At 40.0% G+C, this 14,968-nt stretch overlaps 2 protein-coding genes across 5 annotated transcripts in view; one reads left to right on the forward strand and one right to left on the reverse strand.

Annotated features, from left to right (window-relative positions):
- Window positions 1–14,968, forward strand: part of C6H1orf141 (chromosome 6 C1orf141 homolog) — a 186,979-nt gene that overhangs the window by 37,116 nt on the left and 134,895 nt on the right. For all 3 annotated transcript variants that reach the window (XM_021096491.1, XM_021096492.1, XM_005656146.2), the window contains exon 2: window positions 11,816–11,968. The gene's annotated coding sequence lies outside the window, so the exon portion shown is untranslated. The remainder of the gene's footprint in view (window positions 1–11,815; window positions 11,969–14,968) is intronic.
- Window positions 1–14,968, reverse strand: part of IL23R (interleukin 23 receptor) — a 64,145-nt gene that overhangs the window by 19,368 nt on the left and 29,809 nt on the right. For both annotated transcript variants that reach the window (NM_001137621.1, XM_021093601.1), the window contains 2 exon segments: window positions 8,066–8,222; window positions 14,240–14,385. In NM_001137621.1, coding sequence (NP_001131093.1) covers window positions 8,066–8,222; window positions 14,240–14,385 — 303 coding nt within the window.

A 14,968-nucleotide genomic window follows, 5' to 3' on the forward strand; every position in this document is an offset into this window, starting at 1 on the left:
ACAAAGTACAATGTGGTTTAATCTCTTGCCTTTACTTGCCTTCCTCTGGAGAATTGTCAAAAATAATAATAATAATAATATGCTTTCTCTGGGAAACTTTTCTACTGCAATGTAGTTCAAGCAAGTTAGTCATTTTGAAATGTGATTGCCCTTCCCTCAGGCCTCTGACTTGTCTTTAAAGGTATTACAGAGCCTGTACCTTTTCTTCATTACAAAGGGATCTGTATTACAGTGCAGATTTGAAAAACACTCCTGCCTAGAAGCCCTCTTCTCACATTTTTTACATCAGCAGTGGTAATAATAATTAGAAAATTCAGGAGTTCCCGTCACGGTGCAGTGGTTAACAAATCCGACTAGGAACCATGAGGTTGCAGGTTTGATCCCTGGCCTTGCTCAGTGGGTTAAGGATCTGGCGTTGCTGTGAGCTGTGGTGTGGGTTGCAGACATGGCTCGGATCTGGCGTTGTTGTGGCTCTGGCGTAGGCCAGTGGCTATAGCTGAGATTAGACCCCTAGCCTGGGAACCTCCATATGCCGCTGGTGTGGCCCTGAAAAAGGACAAAATACAAAAAAAAAAAAAAAAAAAAAAAAAAAAGAAAAAGAAGAAGAGAGAGAACCAAATAATACTAGAGAGAATAGCCTGAGATTCTGATGTACCCATCCTTTCTGCCCCCTAAAGCTGCTGTCACTAAAGCAATGGCTTGGGCACTCACTTTTCCCCATTTTTGTGCCCATTTCCTGCCCACACCCTACATCAGCCTTCCTGACACTTCTCCTTCTTAAAGGGTGTGTCCAACCTCTGAGAAGTGGTTTTTACACTTTGCTGCAGAAGTATCACTTGGCTAGAGGCTCAGCAATCTGCATTTTAAACTAGCACCCAAGCTAATGCACATGGTCCACAGACCCCACTCTGAGAAACACTGCTTTCTAGACATTTTTCTAAACCAGAATCAGCTGGAAAAAAACACTAAGAATTTCCTTGTGGTGCTTTGTCTTGGGCAAGGCCACTTTTTCCACCTATATTTTGTCCTCATCACAGACTGTCCTGTCCTACCCCAAGGTTCCTGGAGTCATATGACTTCATTCTTTAACCCAAACCTGCCTTCACATCTTGTATTCATGCAACGTAGAACTAGTTGATAGCATCTTATAGCTGCCTCTTCTCTCACATATTTGCATTTCATAACAAACATTATAATAAAAAGAAACTCTGTTGACATAGTTTCATTATTAGCTAATGTGTAGAGGAGAATTTGGTTAGGTGGCTCAGGCGAGGCTGGCAAGAGACCCTCCTACGTTTCTTAGGAAGGGGACCAGCAGAGCTATAATGTGAGCACTGGAGTCCTACAGCTTGAGCTATGCCCTGGCTCTACCATTTACCAGCTTTATAGTATTCAGCAAACTGCATAACTTTCCTGGGCCTCATCTTCTTCATCTGCACAATTGGGATAATAGTGGTATAGGGCTGCAGTGATGAGGAAATTCCTTGCCAGAGTGCCCAACACGTAATAAGCATCCAATGTTAGCTATGTTATTTTTTATCCTCAAGTCACCCAGGCAGGATTCAGTCTCTCATTTACTTCTTGTTATTATGCATGCATAGAAAAATATGAGTCTCTAATCCAGAAAATCTCCTCCTATGTGTTTGCTAAAGCCTGATAGTATATTCTGAGGTTGATTTTTACATTTTTCTTTTTGAGTATGGTAGTGTCCCCTTATCTGTGGCTTCACTTTCCTTGGCTTCAGTTACCCTGGTCACCTGCGTCCAAAAATGTTAAATGGGAAATTCCAGAAATAAGCAATTCCTAAGTTTTATTTTATTTTTTATTTTTATTTTTTTGCCATTTCTTGGGCCACTCCCGCAGCATATGGAGGTTCCCAGGCTAGGGGTCAAAGCGGAGCTATAGCCACTGGCCTACACCAGAGCCACAGCAACTCCACTCTGAGAAACACTGCTTTCTAGACATTTTTCTAAACCAGAATCAGCTGGAAAAAAACACTAAGAATTTCCTTATGGTGCTACACCAACACCACAGCTCACGCAACGCCGAATCCTTAACCCACTGAGCAAGGCCAGGGATCGAACCTGCAACCTCATGGTTCCTAGTGGGATTTGTTAACCACTGAGCCCACGACGGGAACTCCTGCAATTCCTATGTTTTAAATTGCACACCATTCTGAGCACTGTGGGGAAACCTCATGTTGTCCAGCCCTGTCCTGCCCTGGATGTGAATCATCCACAGATCGGCCTGTTAGTCACTTAGTAGCCCTCTAAGTTGTCAGAACAACTTTCCTGGTATCAGTGCTTGTGTTCAACTAACCCTTATTTTATGTAATAATGGCCCAAAGTACAAATGTAGTGTTGCTGGCCATTCAGATATGCCAATGAGAAGCCAGCCATAAGATGCTTCCTTTAAGTGAAAAGGTGAAAGTCCTGGACTTGTCAAGGAAGGGAAAATAGTTGTATACGGAACTTGCAAAGTTGTATGGTAAGAATGAACCTTCTGTCCTTGAAATTGTGAAGAGGGAAAAAGACATTTGGGCTAGTCTTGCTGTTGTACCTCAAACTGCAAAAGTTACAGCCACAGTTTATGATCAGTGCTTAGTTAAGATGCAGGCTTTAAATTAGCACAATAAGATTTTTTGAAAGAGAGATTACATTCACGTGACTTTTATTATAGTATATTATTTTAATTGTTCTATTTTATTGCTAGTTGTTGTTAATCTCTTGCCATGTGTATTTGAGAAATTAAGCTTTATCATAAGTATATACGTACAGGGAAAAACATAATATATATAAAGTTCGGTGCTACTACCCATGGTTTCAGGCATTCACTGGGGGTCTTGGAATATATCCCCCACTGATAAGGGGGGTCTACTCTACGTGGCTCTGTTTTCCATTGAAGTCTAAATAATCTAAGGAAGGGAAAGAAAATAAGTCATTTAACCCTTATTATGGAGTTCCCGTCGTGGTGCAGTGGTTAACAAATCCATGACTAGGAACCATGAGGTTGCGGGTTCGATCCCTGCCTTGCTCAGTGGGTTAAGGATCCGGCGTTGCCGTGAGCTGTGGTGTATGTTGCAGATGTGGCTCGGATCCCAAGTTGCTGTGGCTCTGGTGTAGGCTGGCAGCTACAGCTCCGATTCAGCCCCTAGCCTGGGAACCTCCATATGCCACATGGCAAAAAGGCAAAACAAAACAAAACAAAAAAAACCCCTTATTATAATTGAGTTCAATGGGTTTCTTTTGGAGACCAGGATTTTAAAGGCCAAGGAAAGGCCCTATCCAGAGGGAAAGTGCTGCAGAAGAATGCTGAGGCCCTGCAGGACAAGCCATACCTACATCATGATTTGTCCTCGGGAACATCTGGGCATAATTTTGACCACACCTTGTTTCAGGATCAATCAACTTCAGGATGAGTCAATTTAGTGATACACATGTAAGGATTTTAGAGAACAAAACCAGACAATTCCTGCATGGAGGGAGCCTTATTGCCTGGGCCATATTTCTTCATAAATAAATAAACCTCTAATTACTGGGAAAATTTGGCAAAACCCCCATTATCAAATAATTGGTTAACTAAAGTACTACAGAAACTATATCTTTTTAATTTTTTGGTTATGAAACAATTGAAAGTTCAGTTGTAAAGTTGATTCTTACTGCTTTCATTCATATCTTTATTTATAAGGCTATATCCTTTTTATTACACTTTTGTATTGACTGTCTTCTCTACAATTAAGGGACCTTTGTCTGCTTTGCGCACCGAGGTTCTGCAGGTACCTACCAAGTGCTTGGTGCATGGTAGAGGCCAAATGAATATTTCCTGAATAGCTTAAATGAATGGCTGTGTTTTTATGGATGCCTTTTAAAAAAGCAACTGATATTCAAGATATACTGAAAAGCAACTTGGCAACTTGCATCAAGCATCTTAAAATGTGCTTAACTCTTGATCCAGTAAGATCTAAAGACATAAGGAGAGTTTATATACAAAGCTGTTCAAAGAAGTTTACTGATAATGGAAAAAAATATAATAGCCTAGATATCGTTTAAATAGAGAAATGAATTATACCATATCTATAAACTGGATTGCTGTGCATTCATTAAACAGGTTTTTAAATCCAACAAAGCAGATCGAGTAAGAATATCAGGATATAAAACAGTATATACACTGCAGTACCAACCATTTAAAATATATGTATATAGGAAAAAAATAGTATTAAATGCATTAAAATGTAAACAACACATTTCTAAGTTGCATATTATGATAGATTTTCATTGCTTTTACAATCAGAAAAAAGAGATAAATTTTTGAAAAGATTTATTAACACTTTCCCTAACACACACTCCCTGTTTCTTTTCCTTTCTTTCTTTTTTTTCTTCTTTTTTTTTTGCTGTTTTATGTATTTATTTATTTATTTTGATTTTTTAGAACCACACCCATGGCATATGGAAGTTCCCAGGCTAGGGGTCAATGGGAGCTACAATTACTGGCCTGCATCACAGCCACAGCAGCACCAGATCTGAGCCACATCTACAACCTACACCACAGCTCAGGGCAACGCCAGATCCCTGACCCACTGAGTGAGCGAGGGCAGGGATTGAACCCGCATCCTCATGGATACTAGTGGGATTCGTTTTCACTGCACCACAATGGAAACTCCCTCCCTGTTTCTGTTTTAATGTGTCTTGGAAAGAAATTTGTACCAAAGAATGGCTTGTGCTTCCTCTTTGCGAACATGTTAAATATGGATTGATGCAAGTTTTCAAGGATAGTTTAATTTTAATGGGCATTTTTGCCTGTTAAATGATTTTTTCCCTTAGGAAACAAAGATTTTATATTTGGAACTGTTGCAGGGTAGCTGTGATGCTCCTAGTCCTTCTGTGTGTGACTTATGCGTGGTTTACTTTTAAAGGAAAACATTTGTGGCTGGATGCAGTCATCCCTTGGTATCTGTAGGGAAGTAGTTCCAGGACCCTGTGCAGATACCCAAATCTGGAAGCTCAAGTCTCTTATGTAAAATGGCATAGTCTTTGCCCATAGCCTAGGCACATCCTTTTGAATACATTAATCCTCCCTAGATTACTTATAATGCCCAATACACTGTAAATGATATGTAAATCATTGTAAATACATTGTAAAGACTGGAAATAGTGGCCAGTGTGAGGCAAATTCAAGTTTTGCTTTTGGAATTGTCTGGAATTTTTTGGCCAAATATTTTCTCTCCGTGGTTGGTTGAATCTGAGGATGTGGAACCTAAGAATATGGAAAGCTAACTGTACTCTGTACTTAACTTGCAGGGTCTTTTTGGAAGCTGTTCCTTCACTTTGATGTGCAGTTGACCCCTAAACAACACAGGGGTCAGGGGCGCTAACTCTTTACACAGCCAAAAATCTCCGTATAATTTATAGTTGATCTTCTGTATAGTCAGTTCTGCTGCGTCCTGGTTCTGTTCTACACCCGTGGATTCAACCAACCACTGATTGGCTGTACTGTAGTATTTATTGAAAAAAAAAATCTGTGTATATGTAGATACAGTTTAAACTCATGTTGTTAAAGGATCAACTGTAATTGGTTAAAGAAGGAAATTGATGGGATTGCCGAGGGCTGGTGGTGAAAAAACAACTTGTATTCTGATTTAGCTGCTATGTACCCACTAGCCAGAAAGCAAGTCATGCTTCAGATTCTTCGTTTGTAAAATTATGCCAATTATACTTCCAAATATGGCTAATGTAAGGTCAAACAGGCATATATACTGTCAGTGGTAAGTCAATGTTAGTTATCAATTTGAATAATCTTAACAAGCAGTTCTAGATTTCATTAAAAATAATTGGATTATCAGCTAAATTCTGACTTTTTTTTTTTGTCTTTTTTGTCATTTGAGGGCCGCACCCACGGCATATGGAGACTCCCAGGCTAGGGGTCTAATTGGAGTTAGAGCCGCTGGCCTATTATTCCAGAGCTCGCCAGCTCATTGCAACACCAGATCCTTAACCCACTGAGTGAGGCCAGGGATTGAACCTGCAACTTTATGGTTCTTAGTCGGATTTGTTTCTGCCCAGCCATGACGGGAACTCCCCCCACCCTTTTTTTTTTTTTTGTCTTTTTAGGGCTGCACCCATGGCATATGGAGCTTCCCAGTCTAGAGGGTCTAATCAGAGCTGCAGCTGCCCAGCCTACACCACAGCCATGCCAGATCCAAGCCGTGTCTGCAGCCTACACCACAGCTCACGGCAACACTGGATCCTTAAGCCACTGAGCGAGGCCAGAGATCTAACCTGCAACCTCATGGTTCCTAGTTGGATTCCTTTCTGCTGTGCTACGACAGGAACTCCTTAAATTCTGACTATTCTAAAATGGCATCTAAAGTCCTAAGGATTTTAGCAATATCAATTTAAGACAGAATACCTTAAATTAAAAACTTACTTATAAATCAACTATAATAAAAACATTTTTTGGAGTGCCTGTCGTGGCTCAGTGGTTAACAAACCCAACTAAGATCCATGAGGATGCGGGTTCAATTCCTGGCCTCCCTCAGTGGGTTAAGGATCCGGCATTGCCGGGAGCTGTGGTGTAGATCGCAGCCGTGGCTCTGCTGTGGCTGTAGTGTAGGCGGGAAGTTGTAACTCCAATTGGACCCCAATCCTGGGAAACTCCATATGCCCTGGGTGCATCCGTAAAACAAAAACAAAAACAAACAAAACTTAAAAAAAAAAACCTTAACTTTAAACAAAGAAAACTGATAACTAATATTGTAAATGATTCCCTTAATAATGTGTTTCTAAGATTTTGGCAGTAGGGGGCGCCAAAAGAACTTTTTAGCTAGTCTTGGCTCTTGGCTCTACTTATTTGGTGGCCATCAATATTTATAATGTATGTCAAACTGCTTTGAAAATAAACACCATACCAAGATGTTATATTATAGTGAGGATGATATCAACAATGCTGTGATTACAATTAACTCCTTCAGTTCTGAAAAGAAAATTTTAAATCTAGTTTATAAGTTACCTATAGTAGGGAGGCAGCTTCAGGATAATGGGGCCACTATGGAGTATTATGACAATTACAATAAACTCATTTTATTATTTACTTACAGTTAAAGTCTATGTGGCTAAGATTTTATTGAACGACATGCACATGACTAGAAAATCAAACTGAGAATATTAAGAACAGGAAAATAAACAGTAACCTCAGCTGGAGTTTGAGAATTAAATAATCTCCTGTTTAAGTGTTTTAACGCTTTTTGACTGCCTTGCATATAGTTGGTAATCAGTCTTTATTGAATGATTTGATTTGTGTCTCCTTTAGGAGAATATATTTTATCAGAGTGGCTTAAAGAGTTTTATGTAACATATACTTCAATAGTGTTTTTTTTAAAACAAGGGCTAGGGCGATTCTGTGTCTCACAATCGCTCAGGATGTTTATGAGAAATGCTGCCTTTGAGCACCCACGCCTCCCCTTAGTACCTCTTGACCATGAACTCAGACCCTCTGGGAGCTGGGACAATGAACTTGCATACTAAATAAGCACCCCCAGGTGGTTTTATTTTTTTTTTTTTTTTTTTTTTTTTTTTTTTTTTTTTTTTTTTTTTTTTGTCTTTTTGCTATTTTTCTTGGGCCACTTCCTTGGCATATGGACGTTCCCAGGCTAGGGGTCTAATCGGAGCTGTAGCCGCTGGCCTACGCCGGAGCCACAGCAACGCGGGATCCGAGCCGCGTCTGCAACCTACACCACAGCTCACGGCAACGCCGGATCGTTAACCCACTGAGCAGGGGCAGGGATCGAACCCGCAACCTCATGGTTCCTAGTCGGATTCGTTAACCGCTGCGCCACGACGGGAACTCCCCCAGGTGGTTTTAATGCCCTGGAGTGTTTGAGAACCATTACATAAATTGTAGTCAGCCTTAACGAAATCAAAGCAAAAATGACCATTTAAATGCTACTGCCTGCTTTAGAATAGTTTGGTCAATGATGATAGAAGTCAAGGAGAAAAAAAATAGATATACTTAGAAGAGAGACAGAGGTCAAAAGAAAAGCCCAAGAGATTAAATATGTAAGTACACTCACCTGTTTCAGGAGTTTTATGAAAAAAGGGTGAACTCCAGGGCTGCCAGTACCTTTTACCTGTTTCTTGACATCTCACTTGAAATATGTACTTAGTGTTTGGCTGCAAGTAGAATTCTGACTGTTGCATGTAGGTCAAATTGACGTCAAATTCTTTAACCTAAAATAAATGGATAGCCATGATGAAATATCATAAAGAAATGAGGCAGTGTGCTTTTAAAACAATTATTCCATTTAGCAGAAATGTATGGAGCACCTGTTATATTCTAGGACTCTTGTAGACCCTGGGAAAACAGAGAGGATTAGGAGTCTTTGTATAAAAGATGGCCATAAATAATCAAATACATGTCATTTAACCTTAACACTATGACGTCTGGAATGAGTGGCCAACCGGGACCTGCCTGCATAGCACAGGGAGCTCTACCCAATATTCTATGATATTCTATATAGAAAAAGAATGGATGTGTGTATATGTATAACTGAATCACTTGGTTGTACAGCAGCAATTAACACAGCACTATAAGTTAACTCTTCTAGACACAACTTTAAAAAAGTGAAATACCTGCTGCTTAGTGTTTGATGATAAAAGCTGGAGAGAAAACTTCTAACTCTCATGACAGTCCAAAACATAATATAGTCTTTATTTTGGAGTAGCTGAGTTTTAATAGGATGGAAGAGGCGGTAAGCACCGAACAGCAATTGTTTGAATTCAGTCCTTCTTCCCTCCCCCATCTCCCTCTCTCCCTGGTGCTGTCTCTGCAGTTGCATATTCTTTCTGCACGATTAAACAATTTCACTTGCTAATGATGACTTTCAGAAAAAATTACCCACAAACTAGGCTGTTACATGAGTCCTTACTGCAGATTTGCAATACCGTCTGTAAGGCCTAATAGATGTGTATACACATATATACACACACACACGTGCATACACATACATATGAGAGAAAATGATCAAAATATTTAAGAATGTGGAACTGTGAAAATCCAATGAAGGACGAGTAAGAAAATAACTGAAGGATAAGATTAAAAATAATTTTTCTGGAGCCCTAAGCCTACTATAAGATATAATGAAAAATGACCCCCAGACAAACTAATTCAGATGGGAGAGAGAAACAGAGAAACCAAGGCATGTGCACAGAATCTTAGTATCTTGTAATCAATGGATCTACTGAAAAGTAAAGCACAATTGAAAGGTAAACATTAAAAAAAAGAGTCTAGACAGCATTTATTTCGCATCTGGGAGAAAACAGTTACCATGAAAGAGGAAGTTAAAACTATCAAGATTAAAACACACACACACACACACACACACACACACACACACGGTACCAACTTCATTTAGAGATTCCTCTGTTAAACCCGATTTAACATAGACCTTTAAAACTTGCAATATGTGAAAATATCTGTTTTGTGGAGTTCCCGTTGTGGCGCAGTGGTTAACGAATCCGACTAGGAACCATGAGGTTGCGGGTTCGATCCCTGCCCTTGCTCAGTGGGTTAACGATCTGGTGTTGCCGTGAGCTGTGTAGGTTGCAGACACGGCTAGGATCCTGAGTTTCTGTGGCTGTGGCGTAGGCTGGCGGCTACAGCTCTGATTCGACCCTAGCCTGGGAATCTCCATATGCTGCAGGAGCGGCCCTAAAAATGGCAAAAAGACAAAAAAAAAAAAAAAAAAAAAAGAAAGAAAGAAAAGAAAAAAGAAAATATCTGTTTTGGGATATCATGCTCCCTAAAAGATATCATTTCGTTTCCATAAGCCACATCTCTCCCCACAGCCCCTGGAATTTTTTATTCTTGTAAATATGACTGGAGGCCCCTGGAGTCTCCTGGGATTCAAGAGAGGTTTTACTAGTGCCCAAAGTTTGATTTCCAGATGCACCCTGCTTCATATTAGCTTCTCTTGGAGGGGAGTTGTTATTCGCCAGTGTCTCTTGTTGTTAAGTTTATAGGTAAGTCCTCTAAGAAGAGAAATACCCTAAAGTGCAGCCAGAATTCCAAAACAGAAAGAATGTTCTGGAACTGTTAACAGTTATTTCTACTCAGAGGCAAATCAAGTGACTGCTTAGGGCCTTGCAAGCTCAAGATGGTACCTCAAAATGCTCCTTAGAGACGCTCAAATGGACATTGAAGCTGGACCTAATTGAGTGCCTATGGAGAGGGTTTGATCTCAAGAACCCAAAATCGTTCTTTATTTTATAGCAGCTAATTTCTTTTTAGAACCTCAGATTTGAAGGTGGGAGGGCTGCAAATGGAATCGCCATCATTTTGAGGTACCTCTTTTCCTAGGGTTACATCTAAGTTTCTGGTAGCATCCTTGGGTGAAGGAGAGAATCTCGACCTATTCAAAGTTCTATAACCTGACTTCCTCTAACTCCCAACCTGCGGCATGGCCCAGGGTGAGGGGCCCTGCTCAGTAACCACCACTGTTTCAACTTGTGTTCTTCCTTCCCTTAGCGTCCCTTCCTCTCCACAATTTCCCCTCTCTCTGCTCAGAAGGTTTTTGTTTGTTTGTTTGTTTTTTGTCTTTTCGGCATTTCTTGGGCTGCTCCAATGGCATATGGAAGTTCCCAGGCTAAGGGTCGAATCAGAGCTGTAGCCACTGGTCTACACCAGAGCCACAGCAACTTGGGATCCAAGCCGTGTCTGTGACCTACACCACAGCTCAGGGCAACGCTGGATCCTTAACCCACTGAGCAAGGGCAGGGATCGAACCTGCAACCTCATGGTTCCTAGTCAGATTCGTTAACCACTGCGCCACAACAGGAACTCTTGCTCAGAAGTCTTTATCTACTGTTTGGTGGAGGTGGGGGGGGGATTGGGAAACTGCCCGACATTTTTTCCAAGTCTTCTACCCTTTACAGCATTATACACTTTTGAAATGCAAAGGCCAAGGATACGACCCTTTGCTATCTGCCTGCTGGTCTATTAACTATTCCAGGAAAAAAACAGGCACAATTTTGTGCAGCCCATGAGTTCAGAAAGATTTTTACATTTTTAAATGCGGTTGAAAGAAAATCAAAAGAAAACTGTTTCATGATGCATGAAAATGATATAAAATTCAAATTGCAATGTTCAAAAATAAAATTTTACTGGAAAGCAACAATGCCCATTCATTTACATATTGTCTAGGTTATTCATGCTAGAAGTGCAGAGTCGAGTAACTGGGATAGAGATTTTATGGTCTGCAAAGCCTACCTTGTTTTACTATTTGGCCCGTGAATAAAAAGCCAGTTCCCCGATCTAGCTTATTCAGAGACATGAGTTATCATTAATCCATTTACTTGAAATTATTGTCAAAACTTCCCTACCTTTCCTATCACTGCTGTTGGAACCATTACAGGCAAATGATGCTATTACAAATAACTAATGTGTGAAAATATTATCTATGTGAACTAGGCATTATAAATATCAGTGGAAATGCAAAAATGATTTCGGAATAGCCGTCTTTCAAGGGCTCATCAAGGATGGGAAAATACATATGGAAACAAGTCAACACACACAACATGGCAAATGCTCCTGAGATAGAATGCATAGAAGTGACAAGGATTGCGGCTGAGGGTTGCAAGCTCAAAATTTTGATACAATTTTCAGGTACCGGGAAGACAGTCTGTGAAGATAACCAAATAGATGTTTCCCCCATGGCATCAGCCTTGCAGGTTCACCTGAAGGACTGCCTGATACCTTGTAATGTGTAGGCAGCTCCGCTAAATGTAGCGAAAAGCACCCTCAGTGCGCTGATTTTGATTTTCAGGTGGGCATCCTCGGCTCTACCACATCTGCTACATAGCCTTCCGGGAAGTTAAGCTGAAGAATAACAGTAACAGCCAGCATTCACTGAGCGTGAACTCTATTCCAGGCTCTAGGCTAGCTTCTAACATCGTTTGATCATCCACAACCAGATGAGGTAGGTGCTTATTTTACTCCTCTTTCTGTTGTAATAATGAGGTTCAGAGAAGCTGGGGATCCTGCCCAAGGTTGCACAACTAAAAAGTGGCAGAGCCAGGCTTTGAACTCTAGAACTTGTGTGCTTAGCCACCAGGCTTTCTACTTAGGGACCAGCCACTTTGAAGCAAAGAGACTCCCTCCAGCAATTAGCTGGTGGAAGCAGAGCTGACGTGGGAGAGCAAATCCATAGTAGTCCTTTATGTTGGCTCTTTCTTCTGGACTCCTACGTTCTGTCTCCCTGCAAGGAGGCAATTGACAAAGCTTCATTCTGGCTGTTACCAACTAGACTTGGGTCATTTGTATGAATAATTACATCTGGAAGAATTATGGTAAAAGGATTAGGATACAGATTTTGGATTCAAACCGGTTCCTTCACTTTCCAAATATTTTTAGGGGTGCCCAAAGTGATGTAAAGTTTGTGAGAGACACTTAGTTACTAACAGTGTAAGTTTGGAGAACCTGGCTTAAGCTCTGTCAAGCACTGTGCCCTCGTTTCTACAATAGAGCTGATACTACCTAGCACAGAAGAGTGTGATGAAGATTAAATGAGGTAACAAATATTCTTTCAGCTTGTTCCTTTGCCTGCTTCTGATAAAGAGAAGATTTTGAAAAGGGAGCTCAAATGTACCTGTCTCACAGTAGCATATGTAGCACCACCAGGTGGGAGCAGAGAACAAGAGTTTCAACCAGAAAACAATTGGTTTCTGAAAATCTATTCAAAGATACCAATACTATTCCTCCTTTCTATTTTCTAAACATTCTTATAGCTTATTATGTCCTCCTACTTACACCAAATAAGGGAACTTCATATTCTCAATATCATCCTATGACCATGACACTACCCCAGAGTCTTCTTAGAGTGAAAACTCATGAATTCAAAATCTAACATGAGGATTTCATTTGGGTTTTTTCAAATTGGCCTAACTTCCACATATGCAAAAGATTGGCTGTGGATTATTTTGTTTCGTTTTTACCTTGTTTGTCCCAGGCTTTAAGCGTGGCATTGTTGCACACACAGAGGCTGTAATTATTTAGTTAAGGAGTCCAGCAAGATCTTCGTTCAGTTATTGACCAAATGCTGCAGAACATGGGCTTGTGTCTAAGTGTAATCTAAGCAAATAAAAGATCGTATTTCTCATTTAGATGAACAAGGGAAAATAAGTTGGTATCAGGGATTTATTTTTAAAGAGCAGTCTTTAGAGTATGTCATGCAGTCTATATAGTTTTAGCCTCATTTTTTTGACACTCCTTAATCATATGGTTCTACAACAAAACTGATGTTCAGAGTGATGAAGACTTTGGAATCATGCAAATCACCAGAGAATAAATGTACATCATTTTCCTTAACTCCCTGAAAACTGATAAGTTCACACATGATACCTAACTCTTACTCAAGGAAAGCCAGAAATTCCATTCCTTAATTATTTTGACTAAATGACAGTTTATTGTATTAAAAATAATAAAAATGGCATTTCTTTTCGAACACACCAAAATGAGAACTTTTTCTTCAGACTAGTGTTGTTCTCCTATACTTCAAATTAGTGAGTTTTTATTATAATGTTCACAGGTGCTGTCATGTGATGTGATTTTTATTAATGAACCTTATACCTATGCCTCTCCTGAGATACCTGCTAATACATTGGTATTTAAAGACAGTTAGTTTGCCTAGACATTCACTTTTTTACCTTTTGCTTATCTAAGACTGAGGCCACACGTGTAACAAATCTTACATTTTGAACTGCACATTTTTTTTTTTTTGTTTAAAAGGAGACACCCATAAATCTGAAGCTCTTTTCAAACAGTTATTATTTCCCTGGATGCCTGATAAATTTCAGCATAGAGTACTTATATATATTTTTTTTAATTTTATTTTTTTATTACTCAATGAATTTATCACACCTGTAGTTGGAGTACTTATAATTTATATTCATGATCACTGATGGAACTCTCACGCCAAGAGACACTGAATTGCAAGGAGCTAAATAGATGGATCCCTCTTAGCTGGCCATTTGTCTGTTCAGCAGTTTATAAAAGGCAAGAGACCGTTTCAGGAACCATCTCTATTTGGAAGCATATGGTAATCGTTATTAAAACTAGAGTGGTTTGAATATCGCACAAATAGTCAGATACCATGTAAAAGAGATCATTAGACATCCACTGGGGTCACTGACTGTTGGTTGGCTTTTCTTTCACTCACTTACATGCTACAGAATAGGGAAAGTTAGCTTACCTTCCAGGTTTGGTTTGTTGTAGCCTTGTATCTCATTTCACAGGAAACCCTTTCAATTGATGTTTGACTAGACCAGTGGATTACGGTCCTGGGCACTGTAGTATTTATATCCTCAGCCCTGGAAATAATTGATGCCGAAGGTATCACTAGAAAACAAAAACAAAAATCCAGCAGCTTAAAACTTGCCTAAGGAGAGATCAGTTTTTTGTTTGTTTATTTGTTTTTTGTTTTTGTCTTTTTGCCTTTTCTAGGCCACACCTGCGGCATATGGAGGTTCCCAGGCTAGGGGTCTGATCAGAGATGTAGCCGCCGGTCTACGCTACAGCCACAGCAATGCGGGATCTGAGCCTCGTCTGCAACCTACACCACAGCTCACGGCAACACCGGATCCTTAACCCACTGAGCAAGGCCAGGGATCGAACCCGCAACCTCATGGTTCCTAGTCAGATTCGTTAACCACTGAGCCACGACGAGAACTCCGAGATCAGTATTTTTAATCAGTATTTAGGTATGTTAAAACTCAAGGTACTAAAAAACAATCTCATGATTTAATCAACAATTAATGAAATTTTTCTTGTTCTCTAATCTGTTATGTAGGAGAAAACTGCTGTTGTCAAGTAAAATTCTTTTCCACTTGTTCTCCATTTCTTTTCAATGGAACTCCAGCAGTCTCGTCTTTCCCCACCTCCCACTCCCTTATGATCCTAACTAATGAAATTCTAAAGCCTG

The sequence above is a fragment of the Sus scrofa genome, chromosome 6, assembly GCF_000003025.6.
Source record: "Sus scrofa isolate TJ Tabasco breed Duroc chromosome 6, Sscrofa11.1, whole genome shotgun sequence".
NCBI lineage: Eukaryota > Metazoa > Chordata > Mammalia > Artiodactyla > Suidae > Sus > Sus scrofa.